At 47.1% G+C, this 21,039-nt stretch overlaps 2 protein-coding genes across 2 annotated transcripts in view; both read right to left on the bottom strand.

The window, feature by feature from the left end:
• Nucleotides 1-5,633: 5,633 nt before the first annotated feature.
• On the bottom strand, nt 5,634-8,043 carry REP15 (RAB15 effector protein). Its single transcript, XM_057370495.1, has one exon. The coding sequence runs from the start codon at nt 7,334-7,336 to the stop codon at nt 6,596-6,598; it is 741 nt and encodes a 246-aa protein (XP_057226478.1). The 5' UTR covers nt 7,337-8,043; the 3' UTR covers nt 5,634-6,595.
• A 104-nt stretch (nt 8,044-8,147) lies between these two features.
• Nucleotides 8,148-21,039, bottom strand: part of PPFIBP1 (PPFIA binding protein 1) — a 103,237-nt gene continuing 90,345 nt past the window's right edge. Inside the window, exons 20-30 of the mRNA XM_057370496.1 lie at nt 19,138-19,279; nt 18,730-18,858; nt 17,970-18,120; nt 16,628-16,739; nt 16,397-16,485; nt 14,479-14,601; nt 13,553-13,678; nt 12,548-12,736; nt 11,816-11,995; nt 11,132-11,197; nt 8,148-10,656 (exon numbers count right to left, since the gene is read on the bottom strand). Coding sequence (XP_057226479.1) covers nt 10,570-10,656; nt 11,132-11,197; nt 11,816-11,995; nt 12,548-12,736; nt 13,553-13,678; nt 14,479-14,601; nt 16,397-16,485; nt 16,628-16,739; nt 17,970-18,120; nt 18,730-18,858; nt 19,138-19,279 — 1,394 coding nt within the window. The 3' untranslated portion in view covers nt 8,148-10,569. The remainder of the gene's footprint in view (nt 10,657-11,131; nt 11,198-11,815; nt 11,996-12,547; nt 12,737-13,552; nt 13,679-14,478; nt 14,602-16,396; nt 16,486-16,627; nt 16,740-17,969; nt 18,121-18,729; nt 18,859-19,137; nt 19,280-21,039) is intronic.

Raw genomic sequence — 21,039 nt, 5'->3', positions numbered from 1 at the left:
AGCCCTGATGCTTTCCAGAACAACTTGCCATGGACCAAATGAATCCTCCGGACTTGTCTTGGTCTTTTCTCCCTGGAAAGGGATTTGGAGGAGCACCATTACAGCTGTTGAGTAAATCYGGGAAAGGGCAGGAAATCAGGGTTGTAAGAGTTTTGTGCTGTCATGTCAGGTGTCAGCCAGTTGTGCTCTAGAGCCATTCAAGGGGTTGGTATGGAAAGTAGCATTAGCATGAAAGAAAGAGCTACATTTATGTAGGAATTACCTTGCTAGCAGCAGCTATTCCCCTCTCAGGCAAGACATTTCTCATGACACTGAGACTGGCTCAGGTGGTTGGAGCAGGGTGCTGAGAATGCCAAGATTCTGAGTTCAATTCCCAGATGGGCCAACCACTTCTCATCATTTGACTTGATGATCGTTGTGGGTTTTTCCAAGTCATAATCTCCTGTGCTCTGGAAATAAAGAGTAATCCGTTTTTACTGGAAGTTTTTTCACTGGAGAGTTCGAGCCACAAAGAAAGTGGGGGAGAGGAAGGACATCAGCTCTCGCCAGGTAGTGCTGGATGAGCGGCTGGAGCAGGACCGAGCCCCGGCGGTGCCCCAGCCCCACTCCGGCCGCAGTCGGAGCAGGAGTGGCAGCGCCGCACTCGGCCCCAGCGCCCGGCCCGGAGCGGCTCCTCCCACCCGCGGCTATGCAGCCCCGCTTGAGCACCGGGGCGCGGCGAGCACGGGGGAGGAGGAGGCGGGCGCTGCTCGGCCTGGGGAGGTGCGGTGGTCTCGGGGATGCCGGGGCGAGGCAGACTCCTCGGGGTTTTCGGACGGGGCCGCGGGCGCGCACCGGCGGCTGCGAGGTGTGCCCTGCCCWGAGGCAGCGCCGCCGCTCCGCGTCCGCCAGGGGGCGCCGCAACTGGAGAGCTGAGGGAGCGGCGGCGTCTGGGGGTCCCGGGGCCGGCACAGGCGGTCCCCCCGCCCCGCCCGCTTCCAGCCGCGATCCCGCGCCTGCTCCGGGGAACCGCCGCTCTCCTGCCAGGCCCGGCACCGGCACAACCCCATCTCCCCGCGGCCGCAGCGGGACCGTGCCCGGAGCGGGACCCCAGCCCCGCGCCGGCCTCAGCCGAAGCAGCAGCGCCAGGCTCGGCCCCAGCGCCCGTCGCGAAGTCACTCCCGCCAGTGGCGATCCCCGTCTCCATCTCAGCCGCAATCTCGCCTCCGTCCTCCAGCCTCGGGACCAGCATACTGCCCGTCAAGGGAGAAGGGGCTCTGCCYAGGACTCGCAGCAGACACCGGCAASACYTKGATTCCGGTCCCGGCCCCACCTCATTGCCTCGGGCTCCGCACAGCGCCGAGAGCGGTGCCCTGTCCGGGGCCCCGCACAGAGCTCCGAGCGATGGTACCGCTGCATCCCAAACCGAACATCCACCGCACAAAACGGAGCGGGTGCGGATCCGCTGGGATTTATGGGCGCGGGCGGGGCGGGGCCGGCACGGGTGTGAAGGGCGGGGCCGGCACAGGTGCACGGGGCCCCAGAGCGACTGCGGGGTGAAGCCGAGGGGATTTAAACCCCGTTAATTGTCTCGGTGGCCATTGGCCCTCTCGGTGCGAGAAGGTGCGGCCGGGCCGGGGTCTATATCTCCTTTTCTCTTTAGCACAAGAGATGATTGCAAAGGAAATGGTGGGAAACAAGGACACTGCACAGTCCATAGGCAGGAGCAGAGGGAGAAGGGAGACAGGGAGCAAAGGGCTGAGCAGACATTTAATGCATCCTTTGGCCGTTTTTTCCAGCTGATACCTGCTGTGCATAAAGGTAAGGAGGCCAAAAGCAAATCTCCATCACTGGGTTAGTGCCAATGTCCTCTGACCTCAGGCAGCTCYGCTGATTCCAGGTCTGCTCCTCCTCATCCCACCTGGGTTATTTTCCAGCTGTCCATTASCAGGGGTCACTGTCACATTGGTAGGGACAGCACACAGCCAGCAGCTCTGTGTTTGCAGAGGGATGCATTCATCTCCATTTCATGYGTGGATTGTAGACTCCTGTGCATTTTCCCAGGAAGTGCAGCAGGCCCTTGGATTCAGGCTCCCAGCCATGTGCRGCCCAGGCTCGCTTTCACCTCAGTCCCTTGGGTTTCTGTCCTCACAGCAAGTCATGAACTGCACTCTGGAATGACATCCAAGTGTTCATTGCCCAGCTCCAGAAGGCTGCAGAGGCATTCCAACAGCTCAAGCAAAGGAAGAAAGGGAGGAAGAAGAAGATGAAAGGACCAGCAGGTGCATTGCAGCAGCCAGAAAAAACGGGGAGTAGGGGCATGGATGAAGGCGGGGCAGGGGGGAACACCTTTCTGTCCCATGTCACCCCTTGACAGCACTTCTGGGAGCAAAGGTCTGCCAGATCAGGTTTATACCCCTGAGCACACCTTGAGCAGAAGCTGGTGGGTGTTGTGGGTTTCATGACCTTTGAATGGGGCAGGAGGTACAGGGTCAATTAGAAACACAAGAAACAAAATTGGTCCCATGGTAAATTTGCTCACAAAACTGGTGAAAGGGAGGTTCTCTCACCAGTCACACTGCAAGGAGCCATAAAGCAGCTTTTTTGATCCCTTGGCTTTGATTCTGTGATCGCTCCTCTCCTTCATTCTGCRGAAGAACTGCAGAAGTMCCAGTTTGTCCCAAGGAGAAAGCRARGTTTCAAAAGCTGAAGGGATAGTCTTGGCTCGGTGGGAAAGGGGAGATCCTCCACTCTGCTCCAGGGCCCTCTGCGAAACCACAGCGATCTCCCTGTACACATTTGTTCCTGATGGAATTCTAAAAGTCCAGATGGGGAATGGGGGCCTGTATGAGCAGTGTCAGCTCAAGAAACAGGCATTTTTAGAAATACAATTTAAAAAAAAAAGAAACAACAACACAAACAAAACCCACACCAGCAATAAAACACATCTAAAAATTCTGAAGTGTCTTTTAAGCAAAAAGGCCCCAAATCCATAAGGGACATCCATTGTTTTAATTAATTAATCTGCTTTTTACTCATATCACTTACCTCTKTGAAACTAGTTCTACTSTAACAGCATTAATTAAATACTGTAATTTAACTATAGCTTGGAGTTCAAATCCAAACTGCCTGGTTTGTTTCCATTCCAGAAAAGCRGAGGGGAGTCAGAGCTCCAAGAAATCATGAAGTGCTGCCAGGAAAGGGTGGATTCTGCTAATTAAAGTCTCTCTGCTTTATTTCAGCTCTTAGCCCTAAGTAGAGCAGTAACAAAGGGAATGAAAGCAATGACCCCCCAGCCCAAACTCAAGGCAGCAGAGCTCCCTTTGGGTTCCAGTTGCCATCAGAGTGACAATTTCTTGAACGCTGTTGGGAAGGGTTGACAATACGACCATGTGCYGCTGGGAAAGGTGTTTTAATATTGCATGAAGCACTTTTTAAGCAACTCTATCTTTTATACTGAAGATTTTCAGTCATGTGATCAGAGCAGGATTCACAGGGGGCTGGATGTATGACAAGGGTTGGATTAAAGGGAAAAAGGACCCGAAGTTTTTCTCTGAGGGCTGTCCCTGCTTCCACCCCTTCCCTGGCAGAGCAGGTGTGGCACAGAGCATGGGAGGAGGAGAGATCAGCCTCAAGGCTTGGAGCCCGGAYCACAGGAATAAGGMTTTGGAACCMTGGAATGGTTTGGGTTTAAGGAAAGGATATTAAAGTTCATCCTGTTCCRCCCCCTGCCATGGGCAGGGACACACCTTTCACAAGCCAGAGTTGTTCCGAGTCCCATCCAGCCTGGCCTTGGACACTTCCAGGGATGGGGAGTCACGACCTTTCTGGGCAACCTGAGGCAGCCCCATTCCCATTCCCATTCCCATTCCCATTCCCATTCCCATTTCCATTCCCATTCCATTTCCTCCTCAGTGCAGGTGTCCCCTGCAGCCCATGAGCAGTGACAACTCCCTGTCCTCCTCCTGTCCCCCCCTTGTTGGACATGCTGAGAATGGCAACACACATTCCCAAAGTCTGGCTGCTTCCTTAAATCCATGGACCAGTTAGTGCTGTCTCTGAATAGCTGAAATGAGCTTTCAGTGCCTAGGAATGAGCAGGAATGACAAAGGGATTTGAATCTGGAAATAGGTGAGTTCCACCTGCCTACTGGTGCTGGTGCAGAGGCTGGGACTCAGGGCAGCTTTGCAGAACCAACCATAGAAACAAAGTCCTTGCAGCAGTGGAAGGGAAATGTTTGCACAGCAGGGAGGAAGAGATCTTATCCCCCAGGAATGGGGGGGGACTGAAAATAGGGATGAACTGGTGATGGATCACCTGGGGAGGATGGGCAAACCATACACGACCCTAAACTGTACATTAGCAAATGACGTCCAAAGGGAAAAAAAAATAAATAGAAAAAAAAAAGTCAAGCCCTTCACTTTGCTTTCACTCATGTTACCACACAAATTGCCCTGGATGTCACTGGCTGAGGGCTGCACCTGACCTGGTCCATCAGCACGTGCAGTCACAGAGGCCTGGGGATGGCTGTGAGTCACCTGRGCCGAGGCTCCAGCTTGGCTGAGTACGTGGACATGGTCAGATTGACATGGTGAAATACTTGTCACTGTTGCTAGCCAGAATCCAGAGCCTTGGCCAATTCCCACCACGTCTGAGGGCCCAGGGGCCTGAGCTAAAGCCYACAAGGGAAACAGCCAGAGTGTGGTGCAGCCTGGGCAACATACCCCAGCTCCCAAAATAACACATCAAGATGTGTGACATCTCAGGTAGCAAAGCTCTTTGGAGGACACAAATCAAATCAACAACTGCCCCAGTGTGTAACTCCYATAGTTCAAACTATACAGCCAAGACATTTTGATTTTCCCCTTCCCTCTCTATTATTGAGAAAGCATGCAAAGCATAAAAAAAGCCCAGTTTTCAGTGAGCCAACTTGTCTACAGAACAAGATAGCTGAAGTCAAACTAGTTATACCAATTTAATGCAAAATTAAAGTTTTCTGCAGATCTTTTATGAACCAGCATCAATGGTGCTGCAGTATTGATGATCCTGTTAGTTCAAACAGGCAATCCCCAATCCCCCCAGCTATGCAGATTCTTCATGCAACACACCAGAACGGTCCCCTCTGTCCCAGCAAACCCAGCCACACACAGAGAATACAGTGACAGCAGCCCTTTGAAAACAATTCCATCTCAATGAACTGTTTCAGGACTGAAAGGCCACTCTTCTCCAAACCCAGCTATGTTTGTGACTCAGCAAAAATGTCACAGTTCTCTGTGTTTGCTCTTATTTCAGCTCCCATTTCAGACTGCCATGGAATGCTACAAACACTTGTGGCACTGATGCCTCAGTCTCTTTAGGTTCTTTTTTAATGGCTCTAAGTAACAGGCTCTGTTTGTCAGCTCTCATTGCTGCCCCCGTTTTATAACTCAAATAATAAATAGTGAAAGATGAATGAGTCTTCAAAATGATTTCTATAATTATTATAAATGATTATTTATTTATTTATTAATCATTTATTAATTTATCATTTATTTATTTATTATTTTTAATTATTATAAATGATTACATTTGTATGAAAATTAGTGGCAGCTGAATTTTGCACTGACAAGACTATTCAGACAGCTCTAATCAAAGCGAGTTTATCAGTTGTTTGAATAGGGATCAGGTCCTCCTTCACTGGTTAACAGTRGCTGAAAGAAAGTAATTATAATTGTGTAACCCCAAAGCCTCACTTAGTCCAGTAAAAGCTGAGGGAAATAGAATAAATCAAGCCCATAAATGTCATCAGCTTCTAAGCTACTGAAAAKAAATTCCAAGTGAAATAATCTTGCCTCCTCCAGATTTGCTCTCTGCTGTGAGTGGTCAGGAGCTGCCTCTGTYGCTATGAAGAGGAAAAGATCACACCCACATCAGGCCTGGGTTTTGTCCCGATTGCTCGATTTTTCCCAAGTTTTCTTGAACCTCTGTCCCTACCTTTTGCCACACCTTGCCCTGGCACAGCCACTCAGCTTTGCAGCTGGCCCCAGCCCTGCCTTTTGTTCATAGCTCCAAGGCCCCGTTGAGCCTGGCATGAATTAGGGGGCAGGTAATTAATAAGTCTCTCACAGAGCCTCTTTCTAGCACCGTGAAGGGTTTTTCTCTTAATTGAAACCAGCTCACTCTTCCAAAACAGCTGTTTTAAGGCCTGGTATTGTCCTTCMCACTCACTGCAACTCTTCTGACCAGCACCAGCACATTTTCATTATTACAGACACCCTCCTCGGATAGAAAAAAATCTGCCACACAGCAAACAAAGGCTGTGAGTCAAATCTACCAGGACCTCCCCAGAGCTCTGGTTGATCAAGCTTTCAGCAKCTCCAGCCAAGACTTAATGTCTGGTGAACAAAATGTTCTGGAAAAACGTCGTGCCTTCTATAAACACATTTCTCTGGCAGGTCCGTCCTGTTGTTTTATAAGCTGGAGAGGCTGACTCAGCCTGGCTTCTGCAGAAGCTCAGGGAACACGATGGGTCGAGGGGAAGGTGGAGGGAATGGAGTGTGGGGAGGAAAGAGAGAGGCACAGATGAGCCCCACGCAGCCCCCGGTGCTGCATGGAGACGCTGCTCCTGCCCAGCTGYTCACACAAAGTTTATGTACACGTTGCCCACGTCCTTCAGCCCGTTTTTGGTGCCCAGGCAATTTTCCAGCATGTCTTTTGTGGGCAGGGAGCTGTCAGTGYCGGTGACAAATTGCCGTAGTGCATTCCTGCCCGACAGGCGGCATTTTTGCTCCTCCTTGGCAACGCTGTCCAGCAGGACTCCTCGGATGTCCTTGGGCTTCCCTGGCACGCCGAACATGACGAACAAGCCCAGGCAGTCCCGTCCCACCAGGCGGCAGAACTGGGCCAGCTTCTCAAACCTGCTCATGTTCTGGAAGCACTCGTCGGCCAGCGCGGCCTCCCGGCAGCAATCCTCGGCAGGGCCCTCGCCRTGGAAAAGCTCGGCCGGCTGCAAAGCCTGCACGGCGATCTGCAGCTTGATCTGCTTGTCAGMCCCACACAGAGTCCAGATCCAGTCCACCCCGAACAGAGAGGATTGCTGCTTGGTCATTTTGCTGGTCATGATCCGCTCCTCCATGCCCTTTCCCACGCAGAAGCTGATGAAGTTGACCAGGAAAATCTCGCTCAGCGTGTTYGTGGCTGGCTGGAATTTGCTTTGAGGATCCACAAAACCGAGATAGTCCTTTAGTCTTTGAGATGCGTGGAGCACGCCCTGGCTGAAGACTTCACACATGACCAGTGTTTCAGCCTTGTTCTCCTGGTTGTCCTCCTGGGAGACCTTCTGGCCCATTTTCTGTGCCGGAGGAGGTCGTTTCCACATGCAGACTGTCTCAGGGAAGAACCTTTATTTTCCGGAGAAGGCTGTGCAGGTGCTGGGCTCAACCAGACTTGTTGAGCTGCACACGGATACCTGGAGCCTTCCAGGCGAAGGTGATGGCAGCGCTGAGCTCTGTGAGCCCGCAGGGCAGCCTGGCTTGCTCCTGGGTGTGTTTCTCCACAGCTGACTGAGCAGGGACCAGCCCAACAGGCCCTGTAGCTTTCACACCTACTGAATTCATCTGTGCTTGTTTTCCTTATTGTTAATTCCGGCACCATTTCTTTGGCTGATGTTATCTCATTCCAGTCTGATCTYACCTTCTTGGATCTCCTTTCTAGGACTATTGCAGAGAAACCATATTTTTTTGGCACAGGATGTTGCCTGGAGATGAAACCACCTTTTTATCTCCCAGAGAAAGGAATGACATCTGGAATCAGAGAGAGTCCCAGAAGGAGGAAGAAGGAGGAAGAAGGAACAGAGCACCCTGTGAGGGCTTCCTGTGGAGCACATGCCAAGCAATGATGATGCCACTTCTCACTGCACCAAAAAACTCACTACGGTTCAAATCTGGATCCCAGAAGTAACTAAAAAGTGTCAATATAGTTGATTTCTTAGGTGTTAGTTGAGCCTTGCTGCAGGCACTACTGAGAAAAGAACTAATGAGTCAACAAAAAAATGTGTGATTTTGCCCCCTTTCCCTCCTTTGTTTKTTAAATAGAACAAAACAAGCTTCCTAGGAGAACTAAAAGGAAAGAAAAAATAAGGATATGTGAAAAAGGGAACCAGCTTCCAGAAACACTAGGAATTTTCCACAGACTTTATTGGATYTCACATGGCAATACACAGCAGTTACGTTGCCCTCTCCAAACAGGCACCAATTTAACACCCTGACRGCACATAAAAACCTCCTGACTTCATCCCCTCTCTCGTGTCCCCACCCCATAAGATAACCAGGGTTCAGATGGCAGGYAGCTCCAAGGGCTGCCTGGAGCAGAGTGCAGCTTACACTGGACTTGAAGAAACCCTCACTGATGACACTCCAGAGAAACTGAAGAGTGTTTGTGGCTATTTCAGCACAGTATTGTGTCACTAGCTCCCTTTCCCCCGCCCCCATGAATATCCAGTCCTGTTTAGTAGCCAGTGACTAATGAGAGCCATCTGGAGGAATACTTTTATTTGGAAGCCTGCACCACATTTCCCAGTGCTTCCACACGTAAATAATAACAATATTGCAGAGTATTCACAGAAAGGGGGGCCTGAATCCACATCCCAAGCATTTGCACCCTAAAGCTGACAGCAGGTGTTGTTACACTATGTGGTATTTCTGCCCCGATAAAATACCTCAAATACCCCCAAARCTGCAGAGGGAGAAACAACAGACAGCAAATTGTTCACGGACAGGAATCAGTCAGGAAAACTGTACAAAGCAGTATGATCTGTTCATAGATAAATGGTAAGCAGTGGCAAAAAGTATTTTATGTAGACTTTATGGTTTGTTTGCCTGGCTCCAGTTACTGAACAGAAAATGGCAGTGTTTGATATAATGTGCAATATAACCTGCCCACATTAAATTTTGCATCTTGGTACATCAATAATCACCGACATTGCACATCCTTCAAAGGTCCAGGTTATCAGCTTACATCTTTATAATGCTGGAATATGCCTCTGATCTGAGGGGAGTTCCCTGAAAATCCTGGGAAGAACCTTTCTTCCCTTCCTAGCTTTGTTAACAGTGTTTTAGAAACACCCACAAAGTCAGCACAGACCTCAAATCCCCTGCACGATACCAGGAATGGTCTCACTTCCAGCAAGGAGAGCAACAAAACAAGAGACAAACGCTTGGCAAAGCAACACCACTGCAAGGAACAATTCCAGCTGGACTTTGGTTTGCCTTCACAGAGCAAAGCAGCTTCATGCCATTGTGCTAAAATACATGCAACATTCAACACCATACAAAKGACCACTGTCATAAAAAGTTACTTTTGTTTGTTTGCTTTTGGCTAGGACACCTCGCAATACCGGAAGTCTCACACAAGGTTTCCACTGGATAGTTAGGAATTTTAAAATCTGATGATCCTCAAGAGCAGAGGAGCTGTGCTTTGGAGGTAAAATGATGAGCAACATGTTTGATATCTGAATTTTGGAGGAAAAGTCCCACCTTAGGCTTAATAATGTGAAATAATATATTTCCTATACATTTCTCTATATAACTTTATTTTTTTTTTTTTTGCAACTACACCATCTTCACATTAGTCACAGCACAGAAATATCCCGTCCATATGCAGGGAGTACTCTCAAAGGAAATTTTTTAAGTAATGGAAGTGTTAATAATGTTGCTGAATGCACTAACTACTTCTGCTGGGGACAAGAAAGAAGACATTTTAAAATGTGCAGTTTCTGTATGAGTCACTGCTAGAAGAAACATGCTTTAGAATTGTTTCATCTCAAATGGAAGATCATTAACTGTGCACTCAGTAAAAAGCAACGAAAGCAAACAGTTTCAAAGGTCAGCCTGCCTTTCCCAGTAACCAGCTGGTTTGCAAACTGGCATAATTTTTTTACAACCTTCTCCCCTTCCCTCACACACCTTCAACTTTCCATCACTCTACCTCACAAAATTTAAATTTTTGCTTTTATATGTACTTCATATACTTATTTTTAATTTTTTATTTTTTCTTATAAAACAGTATAAAAAATAGGAGYAACAGTCAAGAGCTACTGGGGAGCTTACGCAGGGCACGGATGACTAAAATCCTACATTGGATRCTGTAGGAAGGGCTGAACTGGTGTTTGTGCCAAAGAGCAGTAACCTTTATTTTTCAGCTGAGAGYGCAGAGAGAGCTGATGTGCGGTATCTACAGACGCAATACTTTTACCTAACATCTTCTGTTCTTTTCAAACAGTAAAAAGGATTATCTGAGGCCAGGGATAAGCAAAAGGAGCACTATCATACCACGTCAATTTAAATGCAACACTCTGAAACATATCACCAGTTTGTACATTAAATAGAGTTAAAACGATTMCCATTCACCAGTGTCTGGGTGGTTTTTATGGCAACTTAGAGTAGGCACCTTGTCTTTTCTCCTTTTCTCTTTAAAATTCGCCACCCCTCAGTGTCACTTCTAACAAASAGAAGCAAGAGCAATGTAAAGTACATGATCTGCTGCCCATCACGTGGGACGGAGATGTCCTTGCACACAGGAGAGCGAGCCTTTGCCAGTGCCTGGTGGTGACTGTCACACGTTGGAGTCCTCATCTGTTATACTGGTGCTAGGAGAGCGCGTGGCAAAGTCTTTAAACATTTCATCTTCCTTCAACATGTGCTGGAAAGGAAAGGAGGGAGGATTCAAGGCTTCTCACAACTGGAGTCAGTCACCTGGGATGGTCCCATCCTGTGCTGGGCAGCAAACACTTCCTGCCAGCCACTGTTTTGTTCTGCTGAGGGAGATTTTCACCCACCCCGGTGCAAAACGAGCTCACTGCTGTCTGCTGGCCCAATGGCTGGGGGCTTCCACCCAGAAAATGCACCCTGACCCYCACCTGGATACCCTCTGACCATGGGCAATGTGTCCCCTGCTCTCCCTGGTGTGTGGGGAGCCAGCACAGGCCACCAAACCTAAACCTCCCCAGCAGGATGGGCAGGTACCTTCCTGAACCACTCATTTTTCTTGTGCCCTCTGTCCCTGCAGAAGACCCAAAGGACCTCACTGACCCTGTTTAACAAAAGTGACTGCCAAGGGATTCCCACCCATCCTACAGAAACAGATCTTACTCCATAGACCCCATTTACAGACTTACTGTCAAGTTGTTGATGCCTTCAGAAAATGCTCCTATTTGCCTCACYGTCCCTTCTGAATCTTCCATCTATAAAAAACAAAGAATGAATCATGAATTAMTAATAAATTATTTGTATCATAGAATGGACTGGATTGGAAGAAACCTTAAAAATCATCTTRGTCCAATCCMCTTGCCATGGGCAGGGACAWCTTCCACTATCCCAGGTTGCTCAGAGCCCCATCCAGCCTGGCCTTGGRCACTKCCAGGRATGGGGCAGCCACAGCTTCTCTGGGCAACCTRTGCYAGGGCCTCACCACCCTCACARGGAAGAACTTTATTCTAATATCCTAAAGCTACTAATATAAAAACCTACTGTCTGACAGTGTGAAGCCATTGCCCCTTGTCCTGCTATGACAGAGTGGCAGTTAAGTGCAGCACACCRTTTACTGATTATGCTGAGATGCTCAGAACAAGGGAGAAGTGTGGCCTGTCAGGAGAGGAGAGTTACTCCAGAGCAGGCCCTAAAGCTGCTGCATTCACAGCTCCAACCTCCCTGGGACCAGACCCTTTTGCCAGTAATGCTGTGTGACAGCAAGAAGTCAGGACCTTCACGGGCCAAAGCAAAGGAAGGCTTCCCTGGGATATGGAAGGGCGTTCCACCAAACCTGACAGCACATAGACTTGGAATTGTTAGAACTGGCTTACCTGCTCCAGCCTGTCCAAATCATCATCATCATATACTCGGATGTCCAGGCCAGGCTTRAAGCCCTTCTTCAATCCACTTCCAGATGCCCGCCCCAGCTCCATAGGACACACATACTCCTCCACATCATCCTGCTTCTTCTTCCTCAGGCTCCCAAAATTGCTGAAGGTAAGTTTCTTTGGCTTAAAAGTGAAGAGAAATTTGCCAAGGAGTTRGAGAATCAGCAAATAATTAACAGGCCTACTCATGCACTCTGGTGTTTCCATGATGAAGGGTGAAAATCCCAGTGCCCTTCTACACAGATTTTCTGAAATGCATGACAGTGGCATGGGGAGGACGTGTCCTCTCATTCTACCACTGTTAAGACACCATCACTTAACAGTGAGGTTTCCCAAATGAGGTGAAAATTCCACATTAATTAACCACGTTAATTAACTACATTAAACAGTAAGGGACAGTCTCCCTCYCAAACATCTCTCAGTACAGACAGAAGGATAACACAAGTGCTACCTCTTGTCTGTGCATTTAGAGAGGCTGAGAAGTGGCCTGTTCATGACAGACATAAGTTTCAAACCAAGATCTGCCAGGTTCTGCTCTCAATGCTTCTTCCTTTAGGAACCTTTAGGAATCTTTTTCTCAGACCTTACTGAAGCGCCCTGCCAACACAGATAAAACTGGAGATCCAAATGCCTCCCTGGCATCTCACACAGCTCCCAGAACACGTAGCCTGTTACCTTTACTTTGGCAGTTGCTGTCAGGAGGACGTAGTCTGGRGACTCCATGGCTTCGCGCTTCTGCTGCTGGGCCTCCTGCCCCACCAGGAGGTTGAAATGAGTGGCCAAGTGGCGCCGCAGCAGCGTCTTGTTGGGTGGGATGTTCAGCAGCTGTGCCATGGTTTCTACGTTGAAACGGGGCTCCAAAACCTGGGAATCCAACCACAGAGAATCCAGCTGAAGCCRGTACTGTCTGATGAGATCTCAAGGACATCCAGACCTATCTTGGTCACTCCCTAAAACTGCTTTGGGACTTTTTGTTTGTATTTTAGAGGAAACAGGAGAAGAAGGAGAAAAGAGAGTTAACTAGTTAAAGGATTCCTAAAATGTTACCTTCTGAATTTCYTTCTGAAGTTATAAATAGGAACAAACTGGCAGGTAAGAAGAAATGAACTGATAAATCCACCCTTAACTGAAGTACTGTGCAAAGCTGCCAAAAAATGTTTACCCAGCATCTTCTTTTAATTCTGGARAAGGCAGCCAGAGGAATCATGGAAAATAAACAGACATAAAATGTTTTGAGCACAGATACAACTCCTAATCACCATAACAAACCTCTGCAGGTATAAGTCTCTGGTCTGGAGTAGGTGATGCTAGAGCAATTAAAAACAATCCTGGTTTGAGAGTGTACTCCCAAATTTTACAAAACTAACAAGCCTTCCTCACAAAAGAAAACCATATCCAGGTCTAGGAAGACAGAAAGTGGCTGTTCAACAGGACAGCAGCACTGCGGGACAGGAGGTGGACAAGCATGCCAAAATAAAATTTTGAGGGGAATACAGAGTACTAAACCACACTACTTCCTCTGGAGACATTCATATCCTTTGAACCTTAAGGTAATAAACTTCTTATTAAGCAGAATAAGCAGAAAAGGTATGTGCAGCAAAGATAATGTCAGAACATTGACCCAGTGGTTCCTAGACACATATTTTTTATAAAATGAAAGAAGCCACYCCAAAAGCTCACCATCAGCCCTCCRTGCACTCCGCTGCCCCGCAGGTTGGGCGCGTACTCTGCCAGATCCACGGAGCGCAGCCACTCCATCACRCGGTGGTTGGTCCACTGGGTGACCTCAGATGGTGTCACATTATTCTGCCAACAGGAGGAACAGGTGGGTAAGGAGATGTCCTCAGCTGAATCAGCTGAATCCCAGCCTCAATCTTAGCTCCCCTGCCTTTAAGGGGAGCTTTACAMTTGAGACTTTACACTCCTACTTTACACTCCAGAAACAAATCTCCTTCTGGATTGCTACCTTGCAGCATGAGCAGCATGAGGGTCAGTCTGGGCAGGGGGCAGGGGTGTATTATGCTTCAGTTATTTGATCATCCTGCTGTGCACTAGGATTATTTGCCATTTCTACCAGTAGAGTTGAAATTTGGCTGTTTCCATGTGCTGCTGTGCTTTCTTGCAGATACACAYTGTGAATCTAAATCCAAGAATCTGGGTTGTTCTGTCATCCATTGCCCTATCCAGCATTTGCTGCTTCCAAAACAAAATTATGGCAGTCTCCTKCCTGGTAACAGAGCCAAGCTCCCTCTACACAGACAATTTTGACACAGCCATCAATTTTACAGAGTTGCACAAGACTCATGGCAACAGTGCACTGAGTTCAAGATGATATGCATTCCAGATGGCACATCAGAGACTGGGCCAAAACACCCAGCTGCTGGATTGGAGAAGAAGCAGGAGACTTGGAAAGGGGAACGTGAATTTGGGGTCATGGCAGGTAGAGGGAAGAAAGTGATCTCAGATCTTGAGGTTAAAAGAACAACACGAGAAAAAGGAAACCAAAGATGAAGCAGAATGAGTGACAGGAGGAGAGAGCAGAGCAGGAATAATCAGGGATAAAACCCTAGAGGATTCCTCTTCACAGCTTCCTTGTAAAGCAGTACCTCATCAGACGGCCTCCTGCGCAGACAGTTTGGCTCAAAGTTGTTTATTCTCAAAACCTGAATGGCTCTTTTGATGCTGAGGTGGTGAAGGACACTGACGACCTTCAAGGACAGCAGGTCATCCTGTCAAAGAGCAAGAGGGAGTTAATAACACAGACATGCTTATTCATGGGACCAGCATCCTCCTGGAGGGGACCAGTTTGTGCCCTGGTTCAAAATGGCATATCTGACACATCTGGGGGAAGATTTTAATATGTCAGACATGTGATTAATATCAAACCATCTGTCCCAAAATTAAAACTTCCTGTGTTGCACTGCACTAGCTCTTGGGKGATGTTTCTCACATGGGATAGCTTAGTACAAGAAATCTGGGGTGACAAGGAGGAAAAAAGGGTGAGATGACACATCCTCAGTGGTAGGATTGGAGCCAGGACAGCACCAGCACACTACACCAGACTCACCTGGCATTTAATCCTGCCAGAAGTTATAATACCATAAATGTYCAGGTAGAAGTTTAACTGAAAACAATAAATTACCCTGAAAATTGGGACATTCTGTAGGGTTAGAATAAAAAAAAAAAAAAAAAAGGGGGGGGGGGAAGAAGAAAAGTATCTCAAACTCTAAGTGAAATTTGGCTAACTTAAATAAATTTATGCACCCTTGTCCCAGGGTTAGCTTGGCTTAATGCTTCAGTATTACTTATAAATTATGGGTGCTGGAAACTGTTTTGTCAGAATATTTAAGACAAGATTCTTTGCTTACTGAAACATTCCACTGTGTTCAGCTTGTGATAAATCTGACACTAGACTTCCTATGTCATCGTTTGCAATTTCATTTATTAGTAAAAMAAAATTGCTATTATTTATTTTGAGTCAGAGTAACTTCAAAAGATCCTAAGTACTTGTTTAATATTTGTTTTGTTGGTTGTTTATGGTGAATCTGTTGTTATAATTTGAAGGTTAAACTTGGTCTAAAAATACCCCCAGTGATCTACAATTAAAGGGCAGTGACAACAGTAGCAAAGTCTCCCAACACAAGATCRAACTCAGTGAAGGCTGCTGGCATCACACTTGCATGAGTTAAGAAGCAGAAGAAACAATCTTAYAATAAATAAAATTGTGAACCATGACATAAAGCCTACACATAACACATGCAAGTGTGGCATGAAAAGGTAACTCATGGTTCATGAGGGAGCAGGGGTGTGATTGATTTCTCTGTTGTACAGAAAGAATTAATATTAGTGATGTTCAGTTTGCATTTGTGTGCCCATAGACTGAAGGTCTTATCTCATCTTAYCTGAGACCTTACACAAAGCAAACCTGCTGGGTTGCCTTCACCWGGCTGGCAGTGAAGGGGGGAGTGGGGAGGAGATGCCTGTGCTAAGCACTTTGAAATGCAAAAGCTACTGAGTGCAGCCTGTTTTCAAACAAGCTGSCTCTTAAAACAGCAATTTTCTTCAAAAGAAATTGCTTGGGTTTTCTTCACCTGAGCATCCACGTGAATAAGCAAGCTGATGGAATGCTTGGTCACTGAAGAAAAGGATTCCACTTGCTTCTATTAATTAATAACAACGTGAAGAGCAAAGGCACGAATGGCAACCACAGCATCTGCACACCKTTGTGTACAAGCCCTGCCTGAGCACATCAGTGTCACACAACTGCTAAGATCAGGGCTGCCCATTTCTCATGCTTGAGTCCAAGTTCTTGCTTGCTGTGTTTGCTCTTCCATATAATCTAGTAGCTCTAAAGATGGAAAGAACTTAGGCAATGCTTGCAGGTGAGCAGCAGTGTCTGTTTTCTATAGGTTACAGTGTTAGCATTAATACAGGATATTCATTGGAGTTTCTAGGGGTTCTTTGAATGCTGTGGAACTAAGAACATGGAAAGCATGTCAGGAAAGAAAGAAACCATTCACTCACCACAGTCATGTAATGGAGCATGCGGCCATCCACCTTCCCTTCATCAAACTGGGTCTTATACTGGGGCAGGCCAATGTCATCCAGCCACCCTAGGGCAGGACAGACAYTCCTGTTAGYGTGGSAGCCAGGTTACCCAGCACCAGTYACTGTTCCCATCCCTAGAGCCCCAAATTAGCCATGATTAGGGAACCCTATCCCAATTCACTGCTGCAGCATGCAAGAAAATCTTACTGGTAACCCAGTGGTAATCCAGTTTTCCATGGTTGTTTTCCTCTTCAGATCCCAGTGCCTGCAGAGCAAGCTGGAGCTTCTTCCGATGCAATGGGTGCTTTATCCCAAGCTCCTGTGAAAGGAAAAAAATGAGTAAATCTAGAGACAAAAYTATTGTATTTCTCCCTCTGCTGAATTACAAAGGGTTTCTGAGAGTCACACTTTCACAGCATTGCTGGTGACCTGGCAGATGCATTTTCTATTTGCTGAATTTCARCATTGTTTTAGCACATGTTCAGCACTAGGGAAAGGCCCACTTACTGTGGTGGGTTAGTTTTACAGTGTGGTAGATTAATTTCAAGGAGTGATGTATTCCAAATTGTATGAAAATGTTTGCCATAATATGCTCATACCATGTTAAAAAGACCCCCCAATAKAATAAAAATGCTAGCATTCAAAAAATACTTGTTAGGATTAATTCTTCCCYTCACACTTAGGCAGGTAAACTTAAAATAATTATTTAGTTAAGAGCATAGGATTGTCCCAGGAATTATAGAAATTCATTAATGCTTCCAAAGACATAACCTTATTCCTTAGTTTAGTTGAAAATGCAGCCATTCCAGGACCTCTTTAATCCCATTTTGACTTTCATCAGTGCCTGCTGGTTAATGTTACCTCTGWTAACATTATTACAAGCCATTATGTTCATAATACTCTTCTCTTATTCCAGCTGTAGTGTAACTACCCAATTGAGGAAACAGGCTTACTGTTTGGTGAGAAGAGTGATTTTTTAAAAGCTGAAAATCTAAACTTTAGCGAAGATGGTGGATTAAAAGTATAAATTGAATCAATTTCTTTTGCGTTTCTCATTTAAAAAAAATAAACAAACAATTCTGCAACGATTAAAGACAGAGACTGATTAACCTGTGCGCAATGAATCTGCATTCCTCCTTCTATAAAATGGACAGAAAATACAATCAGACCAAAACAGCATCTTTTTACACCTTTCTATCATAGGCAAAAAAAACTGTAGCTCATGAGTGCTAATGAAGCAGGGCTACAAACCCATATAATGAGGCACTCTCACACGCATATTTTTAGAAGGTGCCATAGTCAATTGATGTGTCTATATTTAATGAAGCTAAATGCAATATTTGTAATGATTAGCTTCATTACAGAGCATTAAATTCCTACAAAACTTCAGCTAAAAATAGACTTGGCATCACTGCAGGTGACAGTATTTTGAAAACTTAGCCTGTTTACATTTTTTTACCAGGTGCACCTTACAGACCTGATTTATATGCACAGAAACAGTGATTTTATTGTACCTTTATTTGRAAAGAGCGTTTCCAATATTCCTCACCTTTTCCAGATCCTGCTGAGAAGCCTGCAGAAGTGTTTGCCCAGACAGTATCCAGTGCCTGGCAYTATTGATGTAGGAGCCAAGCCCTTGGTCCTGGAGCCAGTTGCAAACCTGCTCCTTGGTCCACTTTGCGAACGGCATGTCCAGCTCACTGCAGGAGAATTTACCCGAAAAAGACTGATAAATCCCGTGCTTCCAATCTCCTCAYAAATAATGAGGAAGCCAAAAGCTAAGCCTAATTCTCATTCTGCGGGAGCTGGGACAATCTCTGAGGGGGAACATGCATCCCTGACTGCTGGATTGTGAGGAAGAGGGGGAACTGTCAGCACGATGAAGTGCTGGGTGCTACTGACCTGCTGCCACTGTCACAATAAACACAGCCTACTAATCTACTGAAAAGAACCACCTCAGCAGCCTAGAGTGGCTGCAACTCCAGAGCAAGACCACGTTTCTCTTTTGCATTTTATCCCTGTAAGTGCAGGAAAGGCACAGGTGATTCTGTCACTGCCACATCAGGGCTCAGGCGCTGCCTCACAGCCCCATCCTGCCAAGGTGAGAGCTCGGCAGCACGACCCCACCACCCAGCCCAGCTCAATGCTGCACAGACCCTCTCTCAAATGAGGAAGTGCCTGGATCTGCCTGGTTTTGCTTAGCCAGGAGAGGGATAGTTCATCTTGGCACTGCCCTCCTCCTTGGGACCCGTGCTCGGCCAGAGCTGCCGGATCTGAGCATCGACCCATCGGCAGCGCTCGTGTCTTACTTGTGAGACTGCCCCAGGTCCCGAGACCAGCCCAGCCGAGGCCCTGCAGTTGCTCTTGTCCCTCCTCTTTTGAACTCCGTCTCGGACATGTCRTCTGGGTTGAACGTGGTGGACTGACTTCTCTTAAGTCTACAGGAAGAAAGCACATTCACATTTGGCTAAGGAAAAGGCACTTTGCTGCTGCCACTGCAACCAGCACAGGCAAGATGTCCCCCAGGGCTTGTAGCTCCTCTTCTACCTGTCCCCACCCTACTGTCACCTCTCCCAGATACCACACAGGCTCCTGCTCTCGGGACATTAAACCATGGAACCACATGCTGGCAGGGGAAAAAGGGAAGGTGTGTTCCCAGCAAACCCCCACTCAAGCCCCAGCTCCGGAGAAATGGTCATCTCTCATCTTTTACTCACCTTCCAAACAATTTCTTGATTCCCCTGGCCTTYTTCCTGGAATTTGGAGAAGGTGGTGTCATCTGCAGACTATCTGCTTCTTTTGGGCGGGGGGGCAAGCCAGCCAGATCCAAATGATCTGCAGATCCCTTCTCTGTTTCAGCTGGTGAAAAACAGAAGTTCTGTCAAGACCCATTTGTGCAGGACTGTACAGACATGCTCCTGATCTTGGGAATGACTCCTGCTAAAATTATTGACAGCCACCATGTCAAGAAAATGRGGCAAGGAGGGATGGGAAAATCCACAAGAAATGCTACTTGCTCGCCTTCATGGGCTTGGCTGGTAACGTTCCAAGGCAATGCTCTGCTCCAGTTAAGCGCCTTGCATCCAGGGTGGGAAAATCCACCTTGGGAATCAAGCAGTGAATTAAATCTCAAGTTTACTCTTCCTCAGGGAGTGCTCCTACAGTGCTTCCACAGACAGAGCCAAGGCATGTGGGTGCCCAGGAACAACTCAGTGCAGTGGCAGGGAACTAAACCAGGAGTCCCCAAAGCACAGAAAACCAAACCTCTCCCAATAACCTGCAGTATTTCATTCCCTGGCCAGGAAATTCCAGCCACAAAACTCCTGCCCCAGAAAGAGGCCCTCTTCCATTTGCTTCTGCAAACTGTGGAATATTTTGCTTCTCCTCAGAGGAATACCATGGAGTTTAGGCTCTGTCTGAACCATATCTTCTGAGTGAAGATATGAACAAAACATCTCTGATCAGAGAACCCCAAGGTCACCACCCACTCTAAAAGCATTAAATCCTTGATCTGTAGCTGTTTTCCATGACAACAAACCTGAGGGCTCTTGTMCCCAAAGGGGAAGTTGTCACAAAAGCTAACATAGCAAAGAAAAAAACAATTTTAAGATAATTTAAAAAGAAAACTAATAGAATAGCAGTATCTACTAGACTACATAAGCARAGATGTGCCAGCAAGTGCCAGATAGCTGAATAAAACTACCACATGGAGTTTATGCTGGTTGCTTGCTGGGGAAGAGTGAGAGCATGAGCTTGTTCAGCTGAAGCAGCTGTGGCAAGGCAGTCAGGCCTGCAATYACTTGCACCATCATTTAATATAGCTCTGTAATGAAATGACCATCACTTGTGYTTGAAATGGACTTTCAGACTTCCTGGAGAAAAGTAAACAATGAATCGAGGCAGAGTTATATTGCTGGGACATGTGGTCTCAAGCCACAGAGTTGATGCTGAGATGACCACAATTTGCCGTGGCCAGCAATAAACTGCAGGCTTTGCCAAAGTATCCTTCTGCTGGGCACACTTTAGGTGATTGAGCCAGAATACCTCTGAACATATCCCATTTTCCACCTTGGCAAACCTTGCAGTGAAGCAACAAGGTCACACAAAGGATCATTTCCAGGCACTTTGGTTTGGTCACTATTGAACGCGGGGGTTCTGCCAGTGAGAGAGACAGCACTATCATGGAACCACGCTACAGCATTCATGGTTTTTGCTTTATTTGTAGAAGGTAAAGCACTAGCTTAGAAAAAATCCAAAAACATGTAAATGGCATTCTGGAGAGAGAACACCAGGACAAGGCTGGGTGCATTAGTAGCAGAGATTTGCGGGAATTGCACTGTTTGCTCCTCTTACTTGGCTTCTTTTCATGCACTGACACAGCCCCATAGAGCATTTAGGGGGCCATGAGACAAAAAGAGAGGGCCCAGAGCACTCGGTCTCTGCCAATGAGGGACACCCCAGGTGGGTGTACCACCACCCCACTGACACAGCTCTGCTTCCCGAGGCAGGTGTCACCTGCCCTTGCCAGAACCACCCAGGGAGTGCTCCCATCACAAGACTGGTTTTTATTTACTATATGAATGGCTCCTTCCCCATCTGCCCCAATTATTTGTCATTTG

This window comes from Malurus melanocephalus, unplaced genomic scaffold (assembly GCF_030028575.1).
Source record: "Malurus melanocephalus ecotype Western Australia unplaced genomic scaffold, MMel_1.1 scaffold_128, whole genome shotgun sequence".
Lineage (NCBI taxonomy): Eukaryota > Metazoa > Chordata > Aves > Passeriformes > Maluridae > Malurus > Malurus melanocephalus.
The sequence above is the reverse complement of the archived record's forward strand: the minus strand, read 5'-3'. Positions and strand labels throughout refer to the sequence as shown.